The 25,477-nt window shown below is 42.9% G+C and overlaps 1 protein-coding gene across 3 annotated transcripts in view; it reads right to left on the bottom strand.

Moving 5' to 3' along the window:
* The window catches only part of LOC141174071 (uncharacterized), a 239,689-nt gene that overhangs the window by 102,831 nt on the left and 111,381 nt on the right, over positions 1 to 25,477 (bottom strand). For all 3 annotated transcript variants that reach the window (XM_073658712.1, XM_073658710.1, XM_073658711.1), the window contains exons 14-19: positions 8,688 to 8,852; positions 7,350 to 7,444; positions 6,362 to 6,488; positions 6,009 to 6,264; positions 5,240 to 5,292; positions 2,067 to 2,167 (exon numbers count right to left, since the gene is read on the bottom strand). In XM_073658712.1, coding sequence (XP_073514813.1) covers positions 2,067 to 2,167; positions 5,240 to 5,292; positions 6,009 to 6,264; positions 6,362 to 6,488; positions 7,350 to 7,444; positions 8,688 to 8,852 — 797 coding nt within the window. The remainder of the gene's footprint in view (positions 1 to 2,066; positions 2,168 to 5,239; positions 5,293 to 6,008; positions 6,265 to 6,361; positions 6,489 to 7,349; positions 7,445 to 8,687; positions 8,853 to 25,477) is intronic.

Genomic DNA, 25,477 nt, shown 5'->3' with positions numbered 1-25,477 from the left:
ATTGTGTGTTTATTTCAATTAAAGGACTTTGTTCTGGGTGTTTGTGTTTTTTTTTTAACTTTGACTATGGGGTTAGTAATGGGGGTGTCTTATAGACGTCTCTCCATTACTAACCTGGGCTTGATGTCAGCTGGCATTATAAGCTGACATCAACCCCAGCCCTATTACCCCACTGCCACCGCTACAGGGCAGTGGGAAGAGCGAGGCTAAGTGCCAGAATTGGCGCATCCTATGGATGCGCCATTTCTGGGGCGGCTGTCGGCTGGTGTTTCTAGCCTGGGAGGGGGCCAATATTCATGGCACCCTTCCTGGGCTATTAATATCAGCCCCCAGCTGTCTGCCTAGCCTTTGCTAGCTATTAAAATACGGGGGACCCCACGTCATTTTTTTGGGGGGGTCCCCCATTTTAATAGCTAGTAAAGGCTAGGTATTCAGCTGGGGGCTGATATTAGTAGCCTGGGAAGCTCCGTGGGTATTACCCCCTTCCCAGGCTTCAAACATCTGCCCCAGCCGTCTGCTTAACCTCCGCTAGAGCCTAAAATTACGGGAACCCCAACCCAATTTTTTTTTTAATAAATCCTTTATTTTAACACTAAATGACAAGTACAGTAATCAACACTATCACTACACTTATTATATATGTGACTGACATGTTTCTATCTATCTAATCTATGTGTGATGCTCTATTCTTTCTGTTATAAATTGTCGGGTACCGTTGCTGAATTGCCGGCCGGCTTTTTTAAAGAGACGGTGCATGAAAACACTATTATTTTTTTTAATAAATCCTTTACACTAAATGACAAGTACAGTAAGCTGAGCGCTGCATCCAGCTTGTCTTACTTCAGAGACACTGCAGAGAGCAGGCATTATGGGAACTTTCGATTCCGGTATTCGATATTCTAAAAGTATCGGAACTCAGTATCGGAACTCCGATACCGCGAATATCGGTCGATACCCGATATTTCAGTATCAGAATACTCAACACTAGTTACTATATAAACATAAGACTAGGGACTAGGGATATGGCCGGATCTACAAGTTTGGTTCAATATGCCTCTAACCTGACATCTTCCGGACATGCTCTTTATCCTCGCACTATGAATATCTACATAAAAATATATACAAAAAATATTCTATTGTTCTGTGTGTCTTTGTTTTAGAGGAAGGTAATACCAAGGCCAGTATGCTGGCCAACTTGTACGATGAAAAAATATTTTTTGCTCCAGTATGATCAGTCATATAACATTGACACATTGAAATTATATATATATAAGACATTAATCACTGTCACTATCAGCAGCAGAGAGCTCTTCAATTTCACCAACCAAATAGTTAAAGGGGTTTTCCCTCGAACAAAAGTTAATTTTAATCATTAGATCTTGGAGTAATAACTTCCACAATTGGATGTGTTTAAATAAAATGTTCCTGTGCTGAGACAATCTTATAAATGTGCCCGTGCTGTGTACTGTGTAATGGCTGTGTCTGACCGTGCAGGAACATGGTCTGATCCTACCACATCTCCTGGGCAGGGGAGCAAGCAAAAGATTATACAGACATTACAGCCTGGGATCACAGCGGATACTTTTTGTGAGGTAAAACATTTTCCTGCCTGTTTTTAAATAATGTTTTACATCACAGAAAGAATGTGATGTGAAATGTATGTGAAAGCTGTGATCCCCTGCTGTAATGTCTGTATATTCTTTTGCTTCCTCCCCTGCCCAGGAGATGTGGTATGATCAGACCATGTTCCTGTACGGTCAGACACAGCCATTACACAGTACACAGCACGGGCACATTTATAAGATTATCTCAGCACAGGAACATTTTATTTAAACTCATCCAATTGTGGAACTTATTATTATTCCAAGATCTATTGATTAAAATTAAGTTTGTTCTTCATTACTGATCCCATATAAGAATGCATTAATTATCTTTAGTTATCCAGAAAAAAGTATTATTATTCAGGAGCCTACAAAATAACCTTCTTTCTAAATTTTACTTTTACAAATGGTCTCACCCAAAATAACATGTTTTTGGGTATATCCAAAATGTCCATGTCTACTTACGCAATCCATGTCCAGTGTGTGACAGCTCTTCTGACACTCCACTCCCTTTGTCCCTTTAGGAGCACTGGAGCAATTAAGATAAACCAGAGGCTGCGAGCAAACTGGTGAGAGATTTCGCTATTGGTTATTGGAAATGGATAAGATAAAAGTGATCACTCAGTAATATGTAAAGATAACCATTGCAGAAATCTAAACCAACAAATCCTAATCACATCATCGTGATAAACAGCAATGAGATTTCTCATAAGACAATACTATATGCGTGTGACGCCATACTATGGGTGCAAAGCTGAAAATCATTATTGACCAGCTTTCAATGATAACTGTGCCGACCATTCAATTTGTAAGGATTATTTTTGAGCACTTTATGTGACTTTAAGCCTACATGTGTACATGTCTGTTCTTCAGAGGCCATCCTACACCACTGATAGAGAAGTATTTAGCCATTTCTCTCAACTTAGTGCTTAATAGTGATGAGCACAAGTGCTCGATACTGGAGTTTGCCTGGGTTATGCACCGAGTATTGCGGGTTGCGCGAGTGTCATGTTCATGTCCCCACGCCCGCATGTTCCGCCGCTGTTAGACCACTGAGTTAGTTAATTGTATATTGGCTCACGTCCCTATAATTCATTGGAAAATCATTATTTTATACAGTACAGCGGGTACGGAAAGTATTCAGACCCCTTTAAATTTTTCACTCTTTGTTTCATTGCAGCCATTTGGTAAATTCTAAAAAGTTCATCTTTTTCTCATTAAAGTACACTCTGCACCCCATCTTGACTGAAAAAAAACAGAAATGTAGAAATTTTTGCAAATTTATTAAAAAAGAAAAACTGAAATATCACATGGCCATAAGTATTCAGACCCTTTGCTCAGTATTGAGTAGAAGCCCCCTTTTGAGCTAGTACAGCCATGAGTCTTCTTGTGAATGATGCAACAAGTTTTTCACACCTGGATTTGGGGATCCTCTGCCATTCTTCCTTGTAGATCCTCTCCAGTTCCGTCAGGTTGGATGGTGAACGTTGGTGGACAGCCATTTTCAGGTCTCTCCAGAGATGCTCGATTGGGTTTAGGTCAGGGCTCTGGCTGGGCCAGTCAAGAATGGTCACAGAGTTGTTCTGAAGCCACTCCTTTGCTATTTTAGCTGTGTGCTTAGGGTCTTTGTCTTGTTGGAAGGTGAACCTTCAGCCAAGTCTGAGGTCCAGAGCACTCTGGAAGAGGTTTTCATCCAGGATATCTCTGTACTTGGCCACATTCATGTTTCCTTCAATTGCAACCAGTCATCCTGTCCCTGCAGCTGAAAAACACCCCCATAGCATGATGCTGCCACCACCATGTTTCACTGTTGGGATTGTATTGGGCAGGTGATGAGCAGTGCCTGGTTTTCTCCACACATACCGCTTAGAATTATCACCAAAAAGATCTATCTTCATCTCATCAGACCAGAGAATCTTTTTTCTCATAGTCTGGGAGTCCTTCATGTATTTTTGAGTAAACTCTATGCAGGCTTTCATATGTCTTGCACTGAGGAAAGGCTTCCATCGGGCCACTCTGCCATAAAGGCCCGACTGGTGGAGGGCTGCAGTGATAGTTGACTTTGTGAAATTTTCTCCCATCTCCCTACTGGATCTCTGGAGCTCAGCCACAGTGGTCTTGGGGTTCTTCTTTACCTCTCTCACCAAGGCTCTTCTCCCACGATTGCTCAGTTTGGCTGGACGGCCAGGTCTAGGAAGGCTTCTGGTGGTCCCAAACTTCTTCCATTTAAGGATTATGAAGGCCACTGTGCTCTTAGGAAGCTTGAGTAATGCAGAAATTATTTTATAACCTTGGCCAGATCTGTGCCCTGCCACAATTCTGTCTCTGAGCTCCTTGGGAAGTTCCTTTGAGCTCATTCTCATTTGGTCTGACATGCACTGTGAGCTGTGAGGTCTTATATAGACAGGTGTGTGCCTTTCCAAATCAAGTACTATCAGTTTAATTAAACACAGCTGGACTCCAATAAAGGAGTAGAACCATCTCAAGGAGGATCACGAGGAAATGGACAGCATGTGACTTAAATATGAGTGTCTGAGCAAAGGGTCTGAATACTTTTCACCATGTGATATTTCAGTTTTTCTTTTTTAATAAATTTGCAAAAATTTCTACATTTCTGTTTTTTTTTCAGTCAAGATGGGGTGCAGGGTGTACTTTAATGAGAAAAAAATGAACTTTTTAGAATTTACCAAATTGCTGCAATGAAACAAAGAGTGAAAAATTTAAAGGGGTTTGAATACTTTTTGTACCCACTGTATATGCTGTCATTTGTTTTTAGGGACCGAGAATCACAGTATGTATTGGCTCATAGCTATGCATGCCATTGTACTGATGCATATAGTACATCACGGATCTGTACCCCACAATTCCTCTGAAATAATGGAAAATTTGTACATCCTAAAAAAAGAATATTACATCATTAGTAATCCTTTTGTTGTACCAAATGCTAGACCCCAATCTGGAATCTTTATTCAACTGCTATAACTCTGCTTCAAAATTCAATGCTATTAGGTGCAAATGATTATGTTTTTAAAGACAATCTATCGCCAGGTCAAAAGTGGGCAGTTCTTGCTGTTATTTTATTTTCACTGCTCCCTTAAGTATTCTGTTGTTTTTCTTTAAATCCAACTTACAGTCCCAGAGATATGATCCCTTTTAGTTTGTGATAATTTTAATGGTCTTTACCAAGAAGGCATGGCTCAATATGCAGAGCACCTTAAAGACATTCCCCCAAAGAATCCTGTGAGACACACCCTCTTAAAACATTACAGTTAGCATTAAATATAAAGGCCCATATTTTTTAAACCATTTGGCTGATTTAAAAAAAATCTGTTTAATCAGGAGAGCAGAGAAAATAAAATATTAGCAAAAACTAGCCACTTTTGTCCCAGTGACAGGTCTTCTACATAGGCGTTCTAATAACAGAAGACCCCAATGTGCACCAATGAAAAGTTGTCAAAGTTTTTTTTAGGCACACTCAACTGCAAACGCTTGTCAGAATGTTTTCCAAATCCAATTTGAATCACAATATTGTTAAATTCTACTTAGTAATATAAAAAATTGGTAAATAATAAAATGGTTAAATATTGTAAGTTCAAAAAACGTTGCCATAAGGATTGAAGAGAGTGCCTTTAATTTACCTGGAGCTTTAATGACTGCGCCCATACAGGTCAGATGGCCTCTTTCACATGTGCTGTGAAGATGAAACAATAACTGTATTAATCATTAAAATGACAGATGTTCTATTTTTTAGGCAGCTATAGTTTACAAATATCAAAAGAATAAGCTAGAATAAAATCACATCCAGCCAGGTATACATATAGACTATGATAAGGCAATCAGTGGGCACCAGATTAGTTTCCAGGATTGAAATTCAAATATGGACAGCACTTGATTATAAAAAAGGCCAGATCTAGGAAGCAATTTTAAAATGCCTAAAGGGATTGTCCGGTCTTAAGCTACAAGTCTGCAGTCACTCTATGTGACTGTAGACTTGTGAATCCTGCTGTTGCCGGCACTATTCACTTTGAGGATTCTTCTGGTGCCGACGCTAGAAGCGGGTGATCATGAAAAGCCCACAAGTATGTGATTTGCACACTTCCGGCAACATTCCGACTAGACTTTATCCGGCCTCATTGAGTAGACTGGCATTGGTGAGTCCACGCCCATCTAGTTGGCATGTGACAGCATGTATGCAAATCACATACTTGTGGTCATGTGCCCGCTGCTAACAGCACTGGAGAATGTTTGCAGTGCACATTGCGCACTGTTAGGATTCACAAGTCTACAGTCACGTAGGCTACAAGTCTGCAGTCACTCTAAGACGAGACAACCCTTTTAATGGAGAATAAGGTGAATCACAACTATATAAACTTGAGATAAAAGAAACCCACTATTTTCCATGCTTACCATGTAACTCCATTCTCCTCCACCATTTCTCCAGAATCCATGACATTGCCTTGATAGTAACATGGACATGAAGTTGATGTTACACAGTCTCCGTTGTCATTCAGATATGTTCCTTCTCTGCACACACAACCATCCACCGGGGAAAATTCAAAGTCGAATGTTGCGTCATCATTACTCCGAGATCGGCATGTAGGCTGACACCTTGTCACATTGTGCTGGTATACTTGGGACTCTTTGCAAGACTTTGTGTACTTGTCTACAAGAAGCAATAGGAACAGTAGAAAGTGAACAAAAAATGTTCTAAAAGACAGGGCACATTGACTTGGACTAAATGAGTATTGGCGACTACTTACCACAAACACTGTCCCTCCACCCACTGAGAGTGACACCTTTCTTGGCACATGCATAGGCATATGATGCCAGAGCTGCACACATGCATTCCTCACTGTCTTTACAGCTGCATGTGTCTGAGAGGCAGTGCTAAAAAACACAACACACACCAGAGAAAGGTACTAATTAGAGATGGATCCATGCATTATTGAAATGATAACTTCCAAGTGATTAGCCAAAGACATGGTCTAACATGAAGTTCTGCAAAGTTATTATGCATTTTAATATTTCCAAAATGAGCAATTATACCCATAAAAGAATTGGCATTTTTACTAAAAATCTGCATGTGTTTCGGTATTTGAAATGGGCCATCTCATTCCTTTACCTTTATGTCAGTCCTTAAAACCCCTTGGCGGTTTCTGTGTTGGAAAAGAAAAAGGAATAATCCAGCGAAGACGTCTTCCCATAGAATGTTGAGTCTTTATTGAAAAGAATTCATTAAAAATCGCAACTTCACATCCATGAATACATGCAATGAATAAGGTCAGTCAACCGAAACGTTTCTTTCGGTGAAAACTCTGTTTTTATGGATGTGAAGTTGCGATTTTTAATGAATTCTTTTCAAGAAAGACTCAAGATTTCATGGATTATTTCTTATTGTTCCTGCCTTCCTCTTGATGAACAGAAAGCTTTCCGTACGAGGACTCTTCCTATGGGTGAGCTGACCGTTCCGCAGTTTTTTCTGTATTGGAGAGACAGTGTTTTGATCATTGTAAGGTGTATGATAACTGTCACTGTATGGAGAACTGTGGCAGTCATTTCTATGGTGGCCTGTGGATACTTTGGTAGCCAAGTGATTGTCACTATAAAGTAGATTGTGCCTCTAAATGTATTAAGTGGGCTCTACGACTGACACTGTCATGGGAGCTCCATCTAAAACTTTTCTATGCAAAAATGTATGGATATACTGCATCTCTTTTCCCAAACGAAGAGTTTGAATCTATTTATTACCGTATAATATGCATGTGGATTTTCTACACTGTGGCAAAGGGAGAAGGGTCCAGTAGGAGATGTCAGCAGGGCACACCAATGTTGTGCATATTTTTCTGCAAAAAGACATAGTTCTTTCAATTTTACAAGCAAGAACAATGTGCAATAAATTGGTTACAATGTAATAATAAATACAATTTAATTAAATAAAAGTATATTAGTAGCATTGACACTGTGCATAAACTATGCAAAATACTCATGCCTTATAAGAAAGTAACAACACACTATGTTGGGAGGATTGCTATATTTTCCAAAGATTTCTAAGACATGCATACTAGATTCAAGGAAGAATATATATTATACATGAAAAGCTGGATGAGGCATAAGGAATCCAAGGCAGATGGATATTTCTAACAAATATACTATGCTAAGGGCTTTGGTAGCTTCTGTTTTTGGTCCTGCACCTTTATGGGACAATAGGCACGTTTGGAAGCAGACCTATCCTTCCCTTGCTAGCCTGGTTATCTTTGATATGTCCAGATGTTGGATTGATTTATTGCTGGGTTTAGAAAAGTGTGTACTTTAGTTGGGATCTGAGGGGTAAGGTTTCTTCTTGTGGAGAGTGACATGCCACGCCTGGAACGCCAGTATGAGAAAACTTAAACGCCTTGCATGCTCCTCTGGGTAATTAAATATGCAAATAGTCTCTTCAGAGAGGAAGAGGACTAGAACTCTAGTGCCACCTTTTGAAAGTAGCAATCCAAAAGTCAATATCAACCCTTTAACGAGCTTTGAAATATGACTTGGGATAAAAGCCAAATCGGAATGTCAATTTGTAGACCTGGTGCTTCAGGGTATTACCCCTCATCAGTACAAAGTATGAGATCTGACTTGGCTGGGTGAGAGGCTAAGACTGGGATCTAAGGGGTAAGGTTTCTCCTTGTGGAGATGTCTGGCACACCAATATGAGACTTAAATGCCTTGCATGCTCCTCTGGGAAATTTAATATGCAAATTGTCTCTTCAGAGAGGAAGAGGACTTGAACTACTTCCAATAGGTAGCGATAGCGTTCAAGTCCTAGTCCTATCTGATTATATTGTGTTGTCTCATTTGAAAGACAAACCACCCCTGATCTTTTTTGACATCTTTATGAGAAGAATGGAGAAAATGGATGCCTCTTAAAAATTTATGGTAGACTTCAATTTTTCAAATCCTTTTGTTCTGATGTGGAAAAGAACAGGACCAATTAGAGCAGTTGTTGCTAGTATAGCATTCGTTAGCTTTAGTAACTCCGTAAGTTAGAGAAGGTCATCTCCTTCAAACTTTGTCCATTGTACTAGTGTTTCAACATTCACATACCTTTCTCCAAGTTTTGAGAACATGGGTCCTCGTAACTGTTCTTGATATTGGGACAGTTGCTATTACTCTTCCACGTATTAGCAAAACTCGCAGCAGTCCCTTCAGTGACTCCGCTAATCGCCTTAAAATCATCGCTCTGGATGTTGTTGAAGTTTCCACACAGCCCTTGTAAGAAGAAAAATAAATCTTATGTATATAATATAATAGATATGTCACAAATGTTCTATGAGTAGTTCTTTATTGGAATTGTATCAGTAATACCCCCCACCCCCACCTCCATCCAACCAACTCTCTGATTGTCATCAATCTGGCACCTGAACCTCCTGATCATGAGCCTTTATCGCTAGGGGCATGTATTATTACATGATATCCATTTCAATATAGTAGGCACCACCCTCTCTCTTACATGCATATATATTAATAGGCTATAAGGACACAGGTTCTCATAATCAGACAATTCTGTAAAATGTTTTTCCCATAATATGAATCATAGCTCAGTAGTTTAAAATCCCAAAATAAATAAAGTTGTCAAATGTAATCAATTTCCAGAAGTTCTTTTTGGGCCATGGCCTCACTGTCAGTATTTGGTCAGTATTCTTTCTCAGGAGTGGGAACCAAAACCAGTAGTGGGTAATAAATGCATAATTAGTGCACTTGTTTCTATTATACCTTTTCTCTGATTGTTCCTCACCTGGTTTTAGCCCCCACTCCTGGGAAAAAATACTGACCGAATACTGACCAAATACTGATAGTGGGGCCGTGGCCTTGCTCTAGATATCGCCCCCTGAAAATTTGCATGTCACAGGCTTTTGCCTATCGGGTTGCCCATGTCCTATACTTCCGTCATGATAGGTCGCACATGCTCAGTAGATATCTGCTATTCCTCTATAATGGCTGTCCTTTTTAAATTTTAGTGAGATGGCTCTGTGGCGCCCTGCTGCGCATTGGTGCCACAGATCCCAGAGGGGTGCATGGATGGATTCCTCCACAAGATGCCCTCATAGCATTCACACACCTCCACCTTCCACCTCAGACCAGCAGAGGGAGCCCGGATAGGGATATAAATAGGGAAGGTGGAGCTAGGCAGTCAGTCAGTCTGCTGCAGCCAGAGAGGTTGTCAGTGCAGCCCAGGCTCAGTGAGCTCAGATTAGTGAGCCTAAGGTGTGCCGACGCCAAAAGAGCGGTGAAGAGTAGCGAGGCCTACTGCCCGTGTGAAGCCTAGCAAGGGCCCCGAGCGTGGCCGAAGGCAAGTGGAGTAAGCAAGCTACATAGGGGGCAGAGGAGCTTAGCCAGCTCACCCCAAGACCATGTACCGGACACCGGGTCCGCGTCTGCAGGGATTCCTTAGGCCCAGCAGAAACAACCGGAACCTCTGGCGAACTATATGTCCCAGGAACAGCAAAAGCTGACTGTCATACTAGGGTCAGGAGTCGCAGAGGCCCAAGAGACCAGGGAGTGTCATCTCCATCAGAAGGCCCTACCACCAGGTCAGCAGGAGCAAGACAGAGACCAAGTTAGGCCTAGCTCCAGGCAGGTCATAAACTTATCAGGAAAAGGCAAGAAACAGGAGGCCCCACACCCACCCACTGGGGAGAGTCCTGATTGCACCCTTCACCCTACAGTGCCCTGGATCATGCCTGAAACACCACCAGTAAAGGTACTGAAGTGAACTCCGGTGTGCGTGCCTATTCTTCTACCCTTCCTCTGACCCGGCTGGGTCCCCTCTGTCCTGCATCCCTTCTCCTACGCTGCCCTGAGGCCCCGCTCCACCTGTGGGGAGCCGCATCAACTAAGCTGCCTGAACACCGGCCTCAGAGGACTGTCGCAGCGCTGGTGATCCTCACCAGACACCACGGGTGGCATCACGAACATTCCCCCTTTCCCGTACACCTTTCCCCCATTCCTTCTTTTTAAGAGTGACCCCAGGGTACAGGCCCAGGAGCCGGCCACCGCGACATCCAGCAAAACTAACAGCAAGGCCCGGGCGCCGAGTCGTCCCCATCCCCTGGGCGCTTCATCTCATGTGTCATTGCATTGTCCTCACTGCACAGAATGGTCATTGGCATAGTTTGCCCGCTAATGTCAAAGAAGGAACAACGCTCCTCCTCTCTGACTGCGCAGATAGCATTGTCAGTGAAGCGTTCCATGTAGAAACTGGTTTAGGACCTGTAGTGACATCACGATCATGTGACCATGATGTCATCACAGGTCTTGCACTCTGAGGAACTTCAGGACCTTTGGTGAAGGCCTGGCATTGAAAGAAGAGCGTGCAGTGATAGAAGCGCTCATTGGCCAGTGTCCTCCTGCACGGAGCATCTGAGGGGGAGGGAGAGCCAAAGACCTGGCACCTACCTAGCTGAGCTGTGAGATAAGTTCTCCTGTATCCACCTGTGTGCTGTGCTGCTCCTGATGATGGTGGAAGCAGCTCCTCTCCTGTCAGCTCCTCCTGCTCTTGTCAGCTCCCAGCAGAGTAGAGGAAAGGAGGTGTCTGCTGGGACAGTGCTGCTGTGAGCAGGAGAAGCTGCAGCTCATAGTGAGGAACAGCTTCATTCTTTCCAGCATAAAGCAGAGTGTGTATTGTGTGTGTGCAGTGTGTGCTATTGTGTGTGTACAGTGTGTGCTGTCTATGAGATAATTGTATGTGTTTATATGAATGTTTGTTTTCCTGCATACATGTTCTGTGTGTATATACTGAGAATTTGTTGTGCAGCACATGCTGTGTGCCGTATACATGTGTGCATAAGGTTATGTGCCCACGATGCAGAAATGCTCCAGATTTTTCCTGAGCGTTTCTGCATCTCCCCTGGCAGAAAAAACGCATGTGGATTGTACATGCGTTTTTCCTGCCAGAGACATGCGGATGTGAAGCGTTCTTCACATGCATTTCCGCATGCGGGTTGTCAAGCGCTTTCCAAACGATTTTAGCATCACTTGGAAAGTGCTTGTCAACTTCACAATATATAAATCCATGCAACCGGCATGGATTTATATAGTGTGACCTTAAAGAATGTTTAAAAATAAAAAAATAAATCTATACTTACCTTCCGATGGCTGCCGGCAGATCGCGGTACACTGAAGGACCCGCCGTCACATGACTAATGACTATGACGTCAGCGCAGGTCCTTCAGTCCACCGCGAGCTGCCGGCAAGTGAGGACGAGCACACCGGGAGCCATCAGAAGGCAAGTATATTTTTTATTTTATTCTTTTTTTCACAGGTTCTATGGTACCCGGGTCCAGAGGAGAGTCTCCTGTCCTCCACACCCGGATACCATCCGCACATTGAAACGCGTGAATTCCGCATGTACAGATGCAGTGATACGTAATCCATGCGTTTCAGTGCAAGTCAATGGCCGCGAAAACGCAGCGCCTCCGCAAAATAATTGATATCGCTGCGTTTTTTTCCGCAATGATAATCCGCAGCGGAAATTTCCGCAGCATGTGCACAGCACATGCGGATTATCATTGGGGAACATGGCAGGCCTTCTACCAAGCGTTTTTTAAGCATTTCTGCAGCGTTTATGCCACTGCGGAAACGCTTAAAAAACGCATCATGGGCACACAGCCTAATTGTGTGCCGTATGCATGTGTGTATGTGTGTGCCGTGTATGTATAAGTGTGTGCCGTGTAAGTATAAGTGTGTATAAGTATGGACCATGTACATGTGTGTATATATAAGTGTGTGCCATGTATGTATAAAAGTGTTCTGTGTACATGTTTGTGTATAAGTGTGGGCCATGTTCGTGTATATATAAGTGTGTGCCATGTACATGTTTGGGCATAAGTGTGTGCCATGAACATGTTTGTGTATAAGTGTGGGTCATGTATGTGTGCACATAAGTGTGGGCCATGTACGTGTGTGTGTATAAGTGTGGGCCATGTACGTGTGTTTATAAGTGTGTGCCATGTACAAGTGTGTGCCGTGTACATGTGTGTATATAAGTGTGTGCCGTGTACATGTGTGTATATAAGTGTGTGCCGTGTACATGTGTGTATATAAGTGTGTGCCGTGTACATGTGTGTATATAAGTGTGTGCCGTGTACATGTGTGTATATAAGTGTGTGCCGTGTACATGTGTGTATGTGTGTGCCATGTACGTGTGTGTGTATATGCGTGGGCCATGTACATGTGTATATAAGTGTGAGCCATGTACATGTGTTTGCCGTGTATATGTGTGTATATAAGTGTGTAGGACTCTCAAATCTAAATATTTTTTTATCTACTGGCTAACACGGTACAAAAATATATATTTTTCCTGTATTAAAAAATAAAAACTACAATACCACATGGTCATAAGTATTCAGACCCTTTGCTCAGACACTCATATTCAAGTCACATGCTGTCTATTTCCTTGTGATCCTCCTTGAGATGATTCTACTCCTTCATTGAAGTCCAGCTGTGTTTAATTAAACTGATAAGACTTGATTTGGAAAGGCACACACCTATCTATATAAGACCTCACAGCTCACAGTGCATGTCAGACCAAATGAGAATCATGAGCTCAAAGGAAGTGCCCAAGGAGCTCAGAGACAGAATTCTGGCAAGGCACTGATTTGGCCAAAGTTATAAAAGAATTTCGGCATTACTCAAGGTTCCAAGAGCACAGTCGCCTCCATAATCCTTAAATGGAAGAAGTTTGGGACCACCAGAAGTCTTCCTAGACCTGGCCGTCCAGCCAAACTGGGCAATAGTGGGAGAAGAGCCTTGGTGAGAGAGGTAAAGAAGAACCCCAAGATCACTGTGGCTGAGCTCCAGAGATGCAGTAGGGAGATGGGAGTAAGTTCCACAAAGTCAACTATCACTAAAGCCCTCCACCAGTCGGGCCTTTATGGCAGAGTGGTCCGACGGAAGCCTCTCCTCAGTGCAAGACCTATGAAAGCCCACATAGAGTTTGCTCAAAAACACATGAATGACTCTCAGACTATGAGAAATAAGATTCTCTGGTCTGATGAGACAAAGATAGAACTTTTTGGTGATAATTCTAAGTGGTATGTGTGGAGAAAACCAGGCACTGCTCATCACCTGCCCAATACAATCCCAACAGTGAAACATGGTGGTGGCAACATCATGCTATGGGGGTGTTTTTCAGCTGCAGGGACAGGACGACTGGTTGCAATTGAAGGAAACATGAATGCGGCCAAGTACAGAGATATCCTGGATGAAAACCTCTTCCAGAGTGCTCTGGACCTCAGACTTGGCCGAAGATTCACCTTCCAACAAGACAATGACCCTAAGCACACAGCTAAAATAACAAAGGAGTGGCTTCAGAACAACTCTGTGACCATTCTTGAATGGCCCAGCCAGAGGCCTGTCCTAAACCCAATTGAGCATCTCTGGAGAGACCTGAAAATGGCTGTCCACCAACGTTCACCATCCAACCTGCCGGAACTGGAGAGGATCTGCAACGAAGAATGGCAGAAGATCCCCAAATCCAGGTGTGAAAAACTTGTTGCATCATTCACAAGAAGACTCATGGCTGTACTAGCTCAAAAGGGTGCTTCTACTCAATACTGAGCAAAGGGTCTGAATACTTATGAACATGTGATATTTCAGTTTGTTTGTTTTTTATAAATTTGCACAATTTTTTTCCTTTTTTGTTTTTTTTTCAGTCAAGATGGGGTGCAGAGTTTACTTTAATGAGAAAAAAAATGAACTTTTTAGAATTTACCAAATGGCTGCAATAAAACAAAGAGTGAAAAATTTAAAGGGAAGGTGCCATCAAAAAAATTTTTTTTTTCAACAATTGCAAAAACGTAAAGTGTTATTGTTTTGATTCGTTTTTCCAATATTATCATATTTTTTTAATGGAGTAAAATATGAAAAATAATTTAAAGTTTGATATGTTCCACTTTGAAACACTAGGGGGAGCACCTACTGAAATTTGGCATGAAAACCTTGTGTAGAGCTGGCATGCATTACGACTGCTGAAAATCTGGGCTGGATTTGCTCCATATCTGATGTCTCCTCCTCCCCCCTCCCTTTCTGGGTGTTTACAAATGGATAAGAGACAATGAAGTTTAGGAATTAGGATCTCTCACAGTGAGGAGCCATTTTGTTGTAGACACAAAGTGATACCAACACAACTACATGCAGATCCTTATGCAGCAAGGTCTGATATTAGGCTGTGCCCACTTTGCGTAAATTAAGCAGAAATTTCTGCATCATTTCCGCATCCCCCAGCTGCGGGAAAGCGCAAGCCTAATTCACATGCGTTTTCCCGCAAAACAAGCGCAAATCAAGCGTTTTTGCATGCATTTTAGCATGCACATTGTCAAGAGCTTTCCAAGCGATATTAGCATCACTTGGAAAAGTGCTTGACAGGTTGGTCACACTGCATAGTGCTTGACAAGTGTGACCAACTTTTTACTATTGATGCTGCATATGCATGTAAAAAATAATAAGTCTCCTCACCGCTACTCCCCGGCAGCTTTGTTCCCATAGATACAGAGCGGCAGGACCTGTGAGGACCTCACGGTCACATGACCGCAACGTCATCGCAGGCCATTGCCGCAATGCATCTCTGGGTTCGGACGCAGCGGCGGTGAGGCGATCGTGGGCTGACAGAGGGTAAGTATATCGATAATTATTTTAATTCTTTTTTTACAACAGGTTTTATGGTACCTGGGCCTGGAGGAGAGTCTCCCTCTCCTCCAGACCCGGGTACCATACACATATTGAAGCACACATGGTGGGCATGGACATACGCATAAGGAAGCGATTACGCCACGTAACCGCAAAATTAATGGACAAGCTACGTGTTTTTACGCAGCGATAATACGCTGCGTAAAAATAAACAGCATGTGCACATGACTTGCGTTCTCACATAGGGGACCATGGGGGGTGTATATACTAGCGTTTTTCAAGTGTTTGCGCTGCGTAATTTACGTGGAAAAAACTCTTAAACGCTATGTGGGCACACAGCCGTAGACACCTAGTGATACCAACACACAACTACATGCAGATCCTTATGCAGCAAGATCTGATATTAGAGCGTCAGCTCTGCGGCCCAGGCCTGGATATACAGGAGTATATAGTACAGAGCGGTCACTGACGTCTGATATTAGAGCGTCAGCTCTGCGGCCCAGGCCTCGATATACAGGAGTATATAGTACAGAGCGGTCACTGACGTCTGATATTAGAGCGTCAGCTCTGCAGCCCAGGCCTGGATATACAGGAGTATATAGTACAGAGCGGTCACTGACGTCTGATATTAGAGCGTCAGCTCTGTGGCCCAGGCCTGGATATACAGAAGTATATAGTACAGAGCGGTCACTGAGGTCTGATATTAGAGCATCAGCTCTGCAGCCCAGGCCTGGATATACAGGAGTATATAGCACAGAGCGGTCACTGAGGTCTGATATTAGAGCGTCAGCTCTGCGGCCCAGGCCTGGATATACAGGAGTATATAGTACAGAGCGGTCACTGAGGTCTGATATTAGAGCGTCAGCTCTGCGGGCCAGGCCTGGATATACAGGAGTATATAGTACAGAGCAGTCACTGAGGTCTGATATTAGAGCGTCAGCTTTGCGGGCCAGGCCTGAATATACAGTACAGAGCGGTCACTGAGGTCTGATATTAGAGCGTCAGCTCTGCGGCCCAGGCCTGGATATACAGGAGTATATAGTACAGAGCGGTCACTGAGGTCTGATATTAGAGCGTCAGCTCTGCGGGCCAGGCCTGGATATACAGGAGTATATAGTACAGAGCGGTCACTGAGGTCTGATATTAGGGCGTCAGCTCTGCGGCCCAGGCCTGGATATACAGGAGTATATAGTACAGAGCGGTCACTGAGGTCTGATATTAGGGCGTCAGCTCTGCGGCCCAGGCCTGGATATACAGGAGTATATAGTACAGAGCGGTCACTGAGGTCTGATATTAGAGCGTCAGCTCTGTGGCCCAGGCCTGGATATACAGGAGTATATAGTACAGAGCGGTCACTGAGGTCTGATATTAGGGCGTCAGCTCTGCGGCCCAGGCCTGGATATACAGGAGTATATAGTACAGAGCGGTCACTGAGGTCTGATATTAGGGCGTCAGCTCTGCGGCCCAGGCCTGGATATACAGGAGTATATAGTACAGAGCGGTCACTGAGGTCTGATATTAGGGCGTCAGCTCTGCGGCCCAGGCCTGGATATACAGGAGTATATAGTACAGAGCGGTCACTGAGGTCTGATATTAGAGCGTCAGCTCTGCGGCCCAGGCCTGGATATACAGGAGTATATAGTACAGAGCGGTCACTGAGGTCTGATATTAGGGCGTCAGCTCTGCGGCCCAGGCCTGGATATACAGGAGTATATAGTACAGAGCGGTCACTGAGGTCTGATATTAGAGCGTCAGCTCTGCGGCCCAGGCCTGGATATACAGGAGTATATAGTACAGAGCGGTCACTGAGGTCTAATATTAGGGCGTCAGCTCTGCGGCCCAGGCCTGGACTGAATATTGTCCTTGCGTTCTTACTATTTATTTTGTATATAATGTATTTAAATTTTTCAGTTTTATTTAATAATTTGTATGTTCATTATAAATGCAAATATAAAGGGTCGCCAGTCATGTGACCTCTCATGTTATGGATTAGGTACCAGTGACAAGTAACAGTAGAATAGTGACTGCAGCTCTGGAGGTGACTGGAGGATAAGACGTGCTGTCTTATTCTTCAGTCACCTCCAGAGAATTCACTATTCTGTTACATGATGACACAGAATAGTGAGCGCAGCTCTGGAGGTGACTGGAGGATAAGACCAGATGTAACAGCAGAATAGGGAGTGCAGCTCTGGAGGTGACTGGACATCACGTCTTTTCCTCCAGAGCTGCACTCACTATTCTGCTGTTAGATTGTGTCTTATCCTCCAGAGCTGCGGTCACTAGTCTCTGTCATCATGTAACAGAATAGTGAGTGCAGCTCTGGAGATGACTGGAGAATAAGACGTGCTGTCTTATTCTCCAGTCACCTCCAGAGCAGCATTCACTATTCCGTTACATGATGACACAGAATAGTGACCGCAGCTCTGGAGGTGTCTGTCTCTTGTGCCCCTCTCTCCCCCTCCCATCTCCACAGCTCAATCATACAGCTGCTCAGCTCTCACACAACCTACCTCCTGCTCGGAGTCGGCAACATGAGCACAAGGTTGTAGGTTTTGTTTCTTTTTTGCTAGTGTGAACATGCTCCTATTTCTTGCATGTCTACCATCTTAGACCTCAGTTCACATTGCCTGTTTTTTTGTCTTGTTTGCATTCTGTGCAATTTAAGGGTGTGGCATCCCCTTTGTTGAGCTGACTGGTATATATGTAGCTTACCACGGGCCTGGGTGGTCTGGAGTTGGGACCCGGTCCTATTTGTCTACCCTTTTATATGCATTGCTTCAACTTTGATATACAGTAAGGTTTTTAATATAGGCAGTATAGGTACCGTCCCAATTTAGGGTCACCTTGCCGCTGGTGGGACGGCTTGTATACTTTTTTTGATCAAAAATAGTTCACTAAGTACCCTATATTTATTATGCAACTTTGCTTTACATTTATATATAATGATGGTAGGGTATGAGATATATTTTTGTCTTTTGTAGGTTTTGTTTCTTTTTTGCTAGTGTGAACATGCTCCTATTTCTTGCATGTCTACCATCTTAGACCTCAGTTCACATTGCCTGGTTTTTTGTCTTGTTTGCATTCTGTGCAATTTAAGGGTGTGGCATCCCCTTTGTTGAGCTGACTGGTATATATGTAGCTTACCACGGGCCTGGGTGGTCTGGAGTTGGGACCCGGTCCTATTTGTCTACCCTTTTATATGCATTGCTTCAACTTTGATATACAGTAAGGTTTTTAATATAGGCAGTATAGGTACCGTCCCAATTTAGGGTCACCTTGCCGCTGGTGGGACGGCTTGTATACTTTTTTTGATCAAAAATAGTTCACTAAGTACCCTATATTTATTATGCAACTTTGCTTTACATTTATATATAATGATGGTAGGGTATGAGATATATTTTTGTCTTTTGTCTTTTGTAGGTTTTGTTTCTTTTTTGCTAGTGTGAACATGCTCCTATTTCTTGCATGTCTACCATCTTAGACCTCAGTTCACATTGCCTGCTTTTTTGTCTTGTTTGCATTCTGTGCAATTTAAGGGTGTGGCATCCCCTTTGTTGAGCTGACTGGTATATATGTAGCTTACCACGGGCCTGGGTGGTCTGGAGTTGGGACCCGGTCCTATTTGTCTACCCTTTTATATGCATTGCTTCAACTTTGATATACAGTAAGGTTTTTAATATAGGCAGTATAGGTACCGTCCCAATTTAGGGTCACCTTGCCGATGGTGGGACGGCTTGTATACTTTTTTTGATCAAAAATAGTTCACTAAGTACCCTATATTTATTATGCAACTTTGCTTTACATTTATATATAATGATGGTAGGGTATGAGATATATTTTTGTCTTTTGTCTTTTGTAGGTTTTGTTTCTTTTTTGCTAGTGTGAACATGCTCCTATTTCTTGCATGTCTACCATCTTAGACCTCAGTTCACATTGCCTGGTTTTTTGTCTTGTTTGCATTCTGTGCAATTTAAGGGTGTGGCATCCCCTTTGTTGAGCTGACTGGTATATATGTAGCTTACCACGGGCCTGGGTGGTCTGGAGTTGGGACCCGGTCCTATTTGTCTACCCTTTAATATGCATTGCTTCAACTTTGATATACAGTAAGGTTTTTAATATAGGCAGTATAGGTACCGTCCCAATTTAGGGTCACCTTGCCGCTGGTGGGACGGCTTGTATACTTTTTTTGATCAAAAATAGTTCACTAAGTACCCTATATTTATTATGCAACTTTGCTTTACATTTATATATAATGATGGTAGGGTATGAGATATATTTTTGTCTTTTGTCTTTTGTAGGTTTTGTTTCTTTTTTGCTAGTGTGAACATGCTCCTATTTCTTGCATGTCTACCATCTTAGACCACAGTTCACATTGCCTGGTTTTTTGTCTTGTTTGCATTCTGTGCAATTTAAGGGTGTGGCATCCCCTTTGTTGAGCTGACTGGTATATATGTAGCTTACCACGGGCCTGGGTGGTCTGGAGTTGGGACCCGGTCCTATTTGTCTACCCTTTAATATGCATTGCTTCAACTTTGATATACAGTAAGGTTTTTAATATAGGCAGTATAGGTACCGTCCCAATTTAGGGTCACCTTGCCGCTGGTGGGACGGCTTGTATACTTTTTTTGATCAAAAATAGTTCACTAAGTACCCTATATTTATTATGCAACTTTGCTTTACATTTATATATAATGATGGTAGGGTATGAGATATATTTTTGTCTTTTGTAGGTTTTGTTTCTTTTTTGCTAGTGTGAACATGCTCCTATTTCTTGCATGTCTACCATCTTAGACCACAGTTCACATTGCCTGGTTTTTTGTCTTGTTTGCATTCTGTGCAATTTAAGGGTGTGGCATCCCCTTTGTTGAGCTGACTGGTATATATGTAGCTTACCACGGGCCTGGGTGGTCTGGAGTTGGGACCCGGTCCTATTTGTCTACCCTTTTATATGCATTGCTTCAACTTTGATATACAGTAAGGTTTTTAATATAGGCAGTATAGGTACCGTCCCAATTTAGGGTCACCTTGCCGCTGGTGGGACGGCTTGTATACTTTTTTTGATCAAAAATAGTTCACTAAGTACCCTATATTTATTATCCAACTTTGCTTTACATTTATATAAAATGATGGTAGGGTATGAGATATATTTTTGTCTTTTGTCTTTTGTAGGTTTTGTTTCTTTTTTGCTAGTGTGAACATGCTCCTATTTCTTGCATGTCTACCATCTTAGACCTCAGTTCACATTGCCTGGTTTTTTGTCTTGTTTGCATTCTGTGCAATTTAAGGGTGTGGCATCCCCTTTGTTGAGCTGACTGGTATATATGTAGCTTACCACGGGCCTGGGTGGTCTGGAGTTGGGACCCGGTCCTATTTGTCTACCCTTTTATATGCATTGCTTCAACTTTGATATACAGTAAGGTTTTTAATATAGGCAGTATAGGTACCGTCCCAATTTAGGGTCACCTTGCCGCTGGTGGGATGGCTTGTATACTTTTTTTGATCAAAAATAGTTCACTAAGTACCCTATATTTATTATGCAACTTTGCTTTACATTTATATATAATGATGGTAGGGTATGAGATATATTTTTGTCTTTTGTCTTTTGTAGGTTTTGTTTCTTTTTTGCTAGTGTGAACATGCTCCTATTTCTTGCATGTCTACCATCTTAGACCTCAGTTCACATTGCCTGGTTTTTTGTCTTGTTTGCATTCTGTGCAATTTAAGGGTGTGGCATCCCCTTTGTTGAGCTGACTGGTGTATATGTAGCTTACCACGGGCCTGGGTGGTCTGGAGTTGGGACCCGGTCCTATTTGTCTACCCTTTTATATGCATTGCTTCAACTTTGATATACAGTAAGGTTTTTAATATAGGCAGTATAGGTACCGTCCCAATTTAGGGTCACCTTGCCGCTGGTGGGACGGCTTGTATACTTTTTTTGATCAAAAATAGTTCACTAAGTACCCTATATTTATTATGCAACTTTGCTTTACATTTATATATAATGATGGTAGGGTATGAGATATATTTTTGTCTTTTGTCTTTTGTAGGTTTTGTTTCTTTTTTGCTAGTGTGAACATGCTCCTATTTCTTGCATGTCTACCATCTTAGACCTCAGTTCACATTGCCTGGTTTTTTGTCTTGTTTGCATTCTGTGCAATTTAAGGGTGTGGCATCCCCTTTGTTGAGCTGACTGGTATATATGTAGCTTACCACGGGCCTGGGTGGTCTGGAGTTGGGACCCGGTCCTATTTGTCTACCCTTTTATATGCATTGCTTCAACTTTGATATACAGTAAGGTTTTTAATATAGGCAGTATAGGTACCGTCCCAATTTAGGGTCACCTTGCCGCTGGTGGGACGGCTTGTATACTTTTTTTGATCAAAAATAGTTCACTAAGTACCCTATATTTATTATGCAACTTTGCTTTACATTTATATATAATGATGGTAGGGTATGAGATATATTTTTGTCTTTTGTAGGTTTTGTTTCTTTTTTGCTAGTGTGAACATGCTCCTATTTCTTGCATGTCTACCATCTTAGACCTCAGTTCACATTGCCTGGTTTTTTGTCTTGTTTGCATTCTGTGCAATTTAAGGGTGTGGCATCCCCTTTGTTGAGCTGACTGGTATATATGTAGCTTACCACGGGCCTGGGTGGTCTGGAGTTGGGACCCGGTCCTATTTGTCTACCCTTTTATATGCATTGCTTCAACTTTGATATACAGTAAGGTTTTTAATATAGGCAGTATAGGTACCGTCCCAATTTAGGGTCACCTTGCCGCTGGTGGGACGGCTTGTATACTTTTTTTGATCAAAAATAGTTCACTAAGTACCCTATATTTATTATGCAACTTTGCTTTACATTTATATATAATGATGGTAGGGTATGAGATATATTTTTGTCTTTTGTAGGTTTTGTTTCTTTTTTGCTAGTGTGAACATGCTCCTATTTCTTGCATGTCTACCATCTTAGACCTCAGTTCACATTGCCTGGTTTTTTGTCTTGTTTGCATTCTGTGCAATTTAAGGGTGTGGCATCCCCTTTGTTGAGCTGACTGGTATATATGTAGCTTACCACGGGCCTGGGTGGTCTGGAGTTGGGACCCGGTCCTATTTGTCTACCCTTTTATATGCATTGCTTCAACTTTGATATACAGTAAGGTTTTTAATATAGGCAGTATAGGTACCGTCCCAATTTAGGGTCACCTTGCCGCTGGTGGGACGGCTTGTATACTTTTTTTGATCAAAAATAGTTCACTAAGTACCGTATATTTATTATGCAACTTTGCTTTACATTTATATATAATGATGGTAGGGTATGAGATATATTTTTGTCTTTTGTCTTTTGTAGGTTTTGTTTCTTTTTTGCTAGTGTGAACATGCTCCTATTTCTTGCATGTCTACCATCTTAGACCTCAGTTCACATTGCCTGGTTTTTTGTCTTGTTTGCATTCTGTGCAATTTAAGGGTGTGGCATCCCCTTTGTTGAGCTGACTGGTATATATGTAGCTTACCACGGGCCTGGGTGGTCTGGAGTTGGGACCCGGTCCTATTTGTCTACCCTTTTATATGCATTGCTTCAACTTTGATATACAGTAAGGTTTTTAATATAGGCAGTATAGGTACCGTCCCAATTTAGGGTCACCTTGCCGCTGGTGGGACGGCTTGTATACTTTTTTTGATCAAAAATAGTTCACTAAGTACCCTATATTTATTATGCAACTTTGCTTTACATTTATATATAATGATGGTAGGGTATGAGATATATTTTTGTCTTTTGTCTTTTGTAGGTTTTGTTTCTTTTTTGCTAGTGTGAACATGCTCCTATTTCTTGCATGTCTACCATCTTAGACCTCAGTTCACATTGCCTGGGAACATGAGCACAAGGCAGCTTCCTGGTGGAGGAGAAGGCCCCGCCCACTGCTGTGACGTCATCCAGGGAGAAACTGGAGCTCACAGCATAGCTGTGGGCTTCAGAAAGATGGCGCCGATCTCCTCCCATAGGTGTGACCTAGACAGCCCAGTGGGCGTGCCCAGGTCACAGCTAAAGCTGTTTCAATGCAGCATATGCAGTCGGAGGCCGACTGCAGAGTGCTATGTACAGGGGCTGACGTATTTGAGGTGTGTAACTGCTGTTACACACCAGCAAATGCAATGGCAGCCCCCAGCTGTTGACTAAAATAATAATAATAAAAAAACGGTTCAAACCGTGAATTTAATTTTGTATTAAAAATAACTGTTTATATAATCAATAATTATTAATACAAAAAAAAAAAACTGCGGCACCTTCCCTTTAAAGGGGTCTGAATACTCTCCGTGCCCACTGTATATAGTATCTGTAGATGGCTGGGTATAGACACACAGTGTCAGTATGTGACATCCGCATATATAAATCCCGACAGCGCAGACATGAGCTCAGAGGTGTAAACATGTTGGCAATTGTCCAATGAAGGAGCAAAATGCTGCTTATTCATCGGGTGATTGGATTGTTTATGGAGTAACAATAATCATGGTTCTCAGCAGCACCTCGACCGGTAAAAACTACAGATATGCTGCTGATAACATGATGTGTATGGGGACAGATTGATCTACTAGTGACTGTTCTGTGCCCATCATTCTTCCTCAGCCGGTGCACAGAGGCCAGGAAACAAGAGCCTTCAATATTGTCGATCGCACTCGTTTAACGGACTGAACTCAGTGAATGTAGGTACAACCAAAATATTTGAGTGTCATGGAGCAATATGTGAGCATTTGGGTCCTCGTTTTAAATTTTTGCCCAGGGCCCCACTTTGTCTAAAATCGTCTCTGATTGTGATTGGTCTCTATGGGCAACAAAGACCGCTTCTGGAGCTAGGACGGGACAAATAGGGGCAATATATCTGAAACTCATGCAGAATATTAGAATCTATGTACAGCACCATGTCTCAAGTCTGCCCTGGAGGCCACTAGCAGATCACAGAGCAGGGGAAGGAGTAGCTAATGATATCTGTTGATCGGAGAGAGCAGGGAGCCAGAGAAGAGGCAGGTGGTTGTAGGAAATATCGTTTAAAGTGGTCATATGGTTAGCACTTTAAGGGGTATTCTCATCCCCAATATCTTATCCCAATATGTAGTAGGTGTAATAAAAATAATATTAGCAAATACTTCCAATTAGAAATGTAGCATAGTTCTTCTGATTCACTATGTCGCTTATCCCATTGCAGTAGCTTAGGTATCCATGGTTACGACCACAAACTAACTATCTGTCTCTCTGAGTGGTTGGAACCATAAATAGTTGATGCGCCCCTGGGGCTGTGGGGTACTCGGTAGCCGGGCCGGTCGTTTCTATTGGGGTAGTCACGGTGGCAGTGACCCGGACCGTGGCCCAGGGCGGTCAATGAATAAAGAAAAGAGGGGAATAAAGTTTTTGGGGATAAAGTTTCGTGACGCCACCCGTGGTATGCGGCTATAGGTGGTCGTCGCTGCTGTTCAGATCCACTGGGGCCGTTGGTGATGCAGCAGAGATGGTTCAGCTCTCCACGGGTAGAGCTAGGCCCCAGGGCAGTTAAATAGGTATTCTTTGATGTTGTTGGTGTAGTGCAAGACAGGTGACGCAGCAATTAAGTCAAGGACACAACGGGGTGCAGTCTTCAGGTTTTACTCACAGTTTTTACGGTGCTCCAGGTTACAAATGCTAGCCATGTTATAACAGCCCACCGAGTCCTTTGTCCTCCGGGGAAGTGCTTCAGCAACTATCAGATAACTTGGGTGCACTTGATCGGGACCCCTTCTTGTGTACCTTCCCGGGTCGACTCTCTGCGCTGGCTCTCACCCTCCTGCCCTACGCCTCACACACAGTGTCCCGAGCCAGTGGCCGCGGGCCTTGTTGGGCGACATCCTCTCTGTCCCCTTGGTCCTATATGGCCACCTTTTCAGCGAATGTGTGTGGTTTTGGCTACGGCACTTAGAGATATCGCAGCCTCCGGTTTGCTAGCTGAGTCTTGCAGTCCTCCACTAGTCTGGGGCCGGTCCCCTACTGCGACCTGATCCCTTCACGGTCGGCGTGAACTCGGGCGCATGGGTGGACTCTGCACTTCCTGTGCCCCTAAGATCCTTTCTCTGTCTCTGGAGCCTCTCACTGCTCCGGTCTTCTCTCTTCACTCCCTGTGACAGACTCCTGTCACCAACTGCTCTGACTGACTAACTGACTTTCTAGATCTTTATACCTTT

This window comes from Phyllobates terribilis, unplaced genomic scaffold (genome assembly GCF_046119375.1).
Source record: "Phyllobates terribilis strain yellow unplaced genomic scaffold, ASM4611937v1 Scaffold_13__5_contigs__length_258822181, whole genome shotgun sequence".
NCBI lineage: Eukaryota > Metazoa > Chordata > Amphibia > Anura > Dendrobatidae > Phyllobates > Phyllobates terribilis.
This window is presented reverse-complemented; position numbering and strand designations above follow the sequence as displayed.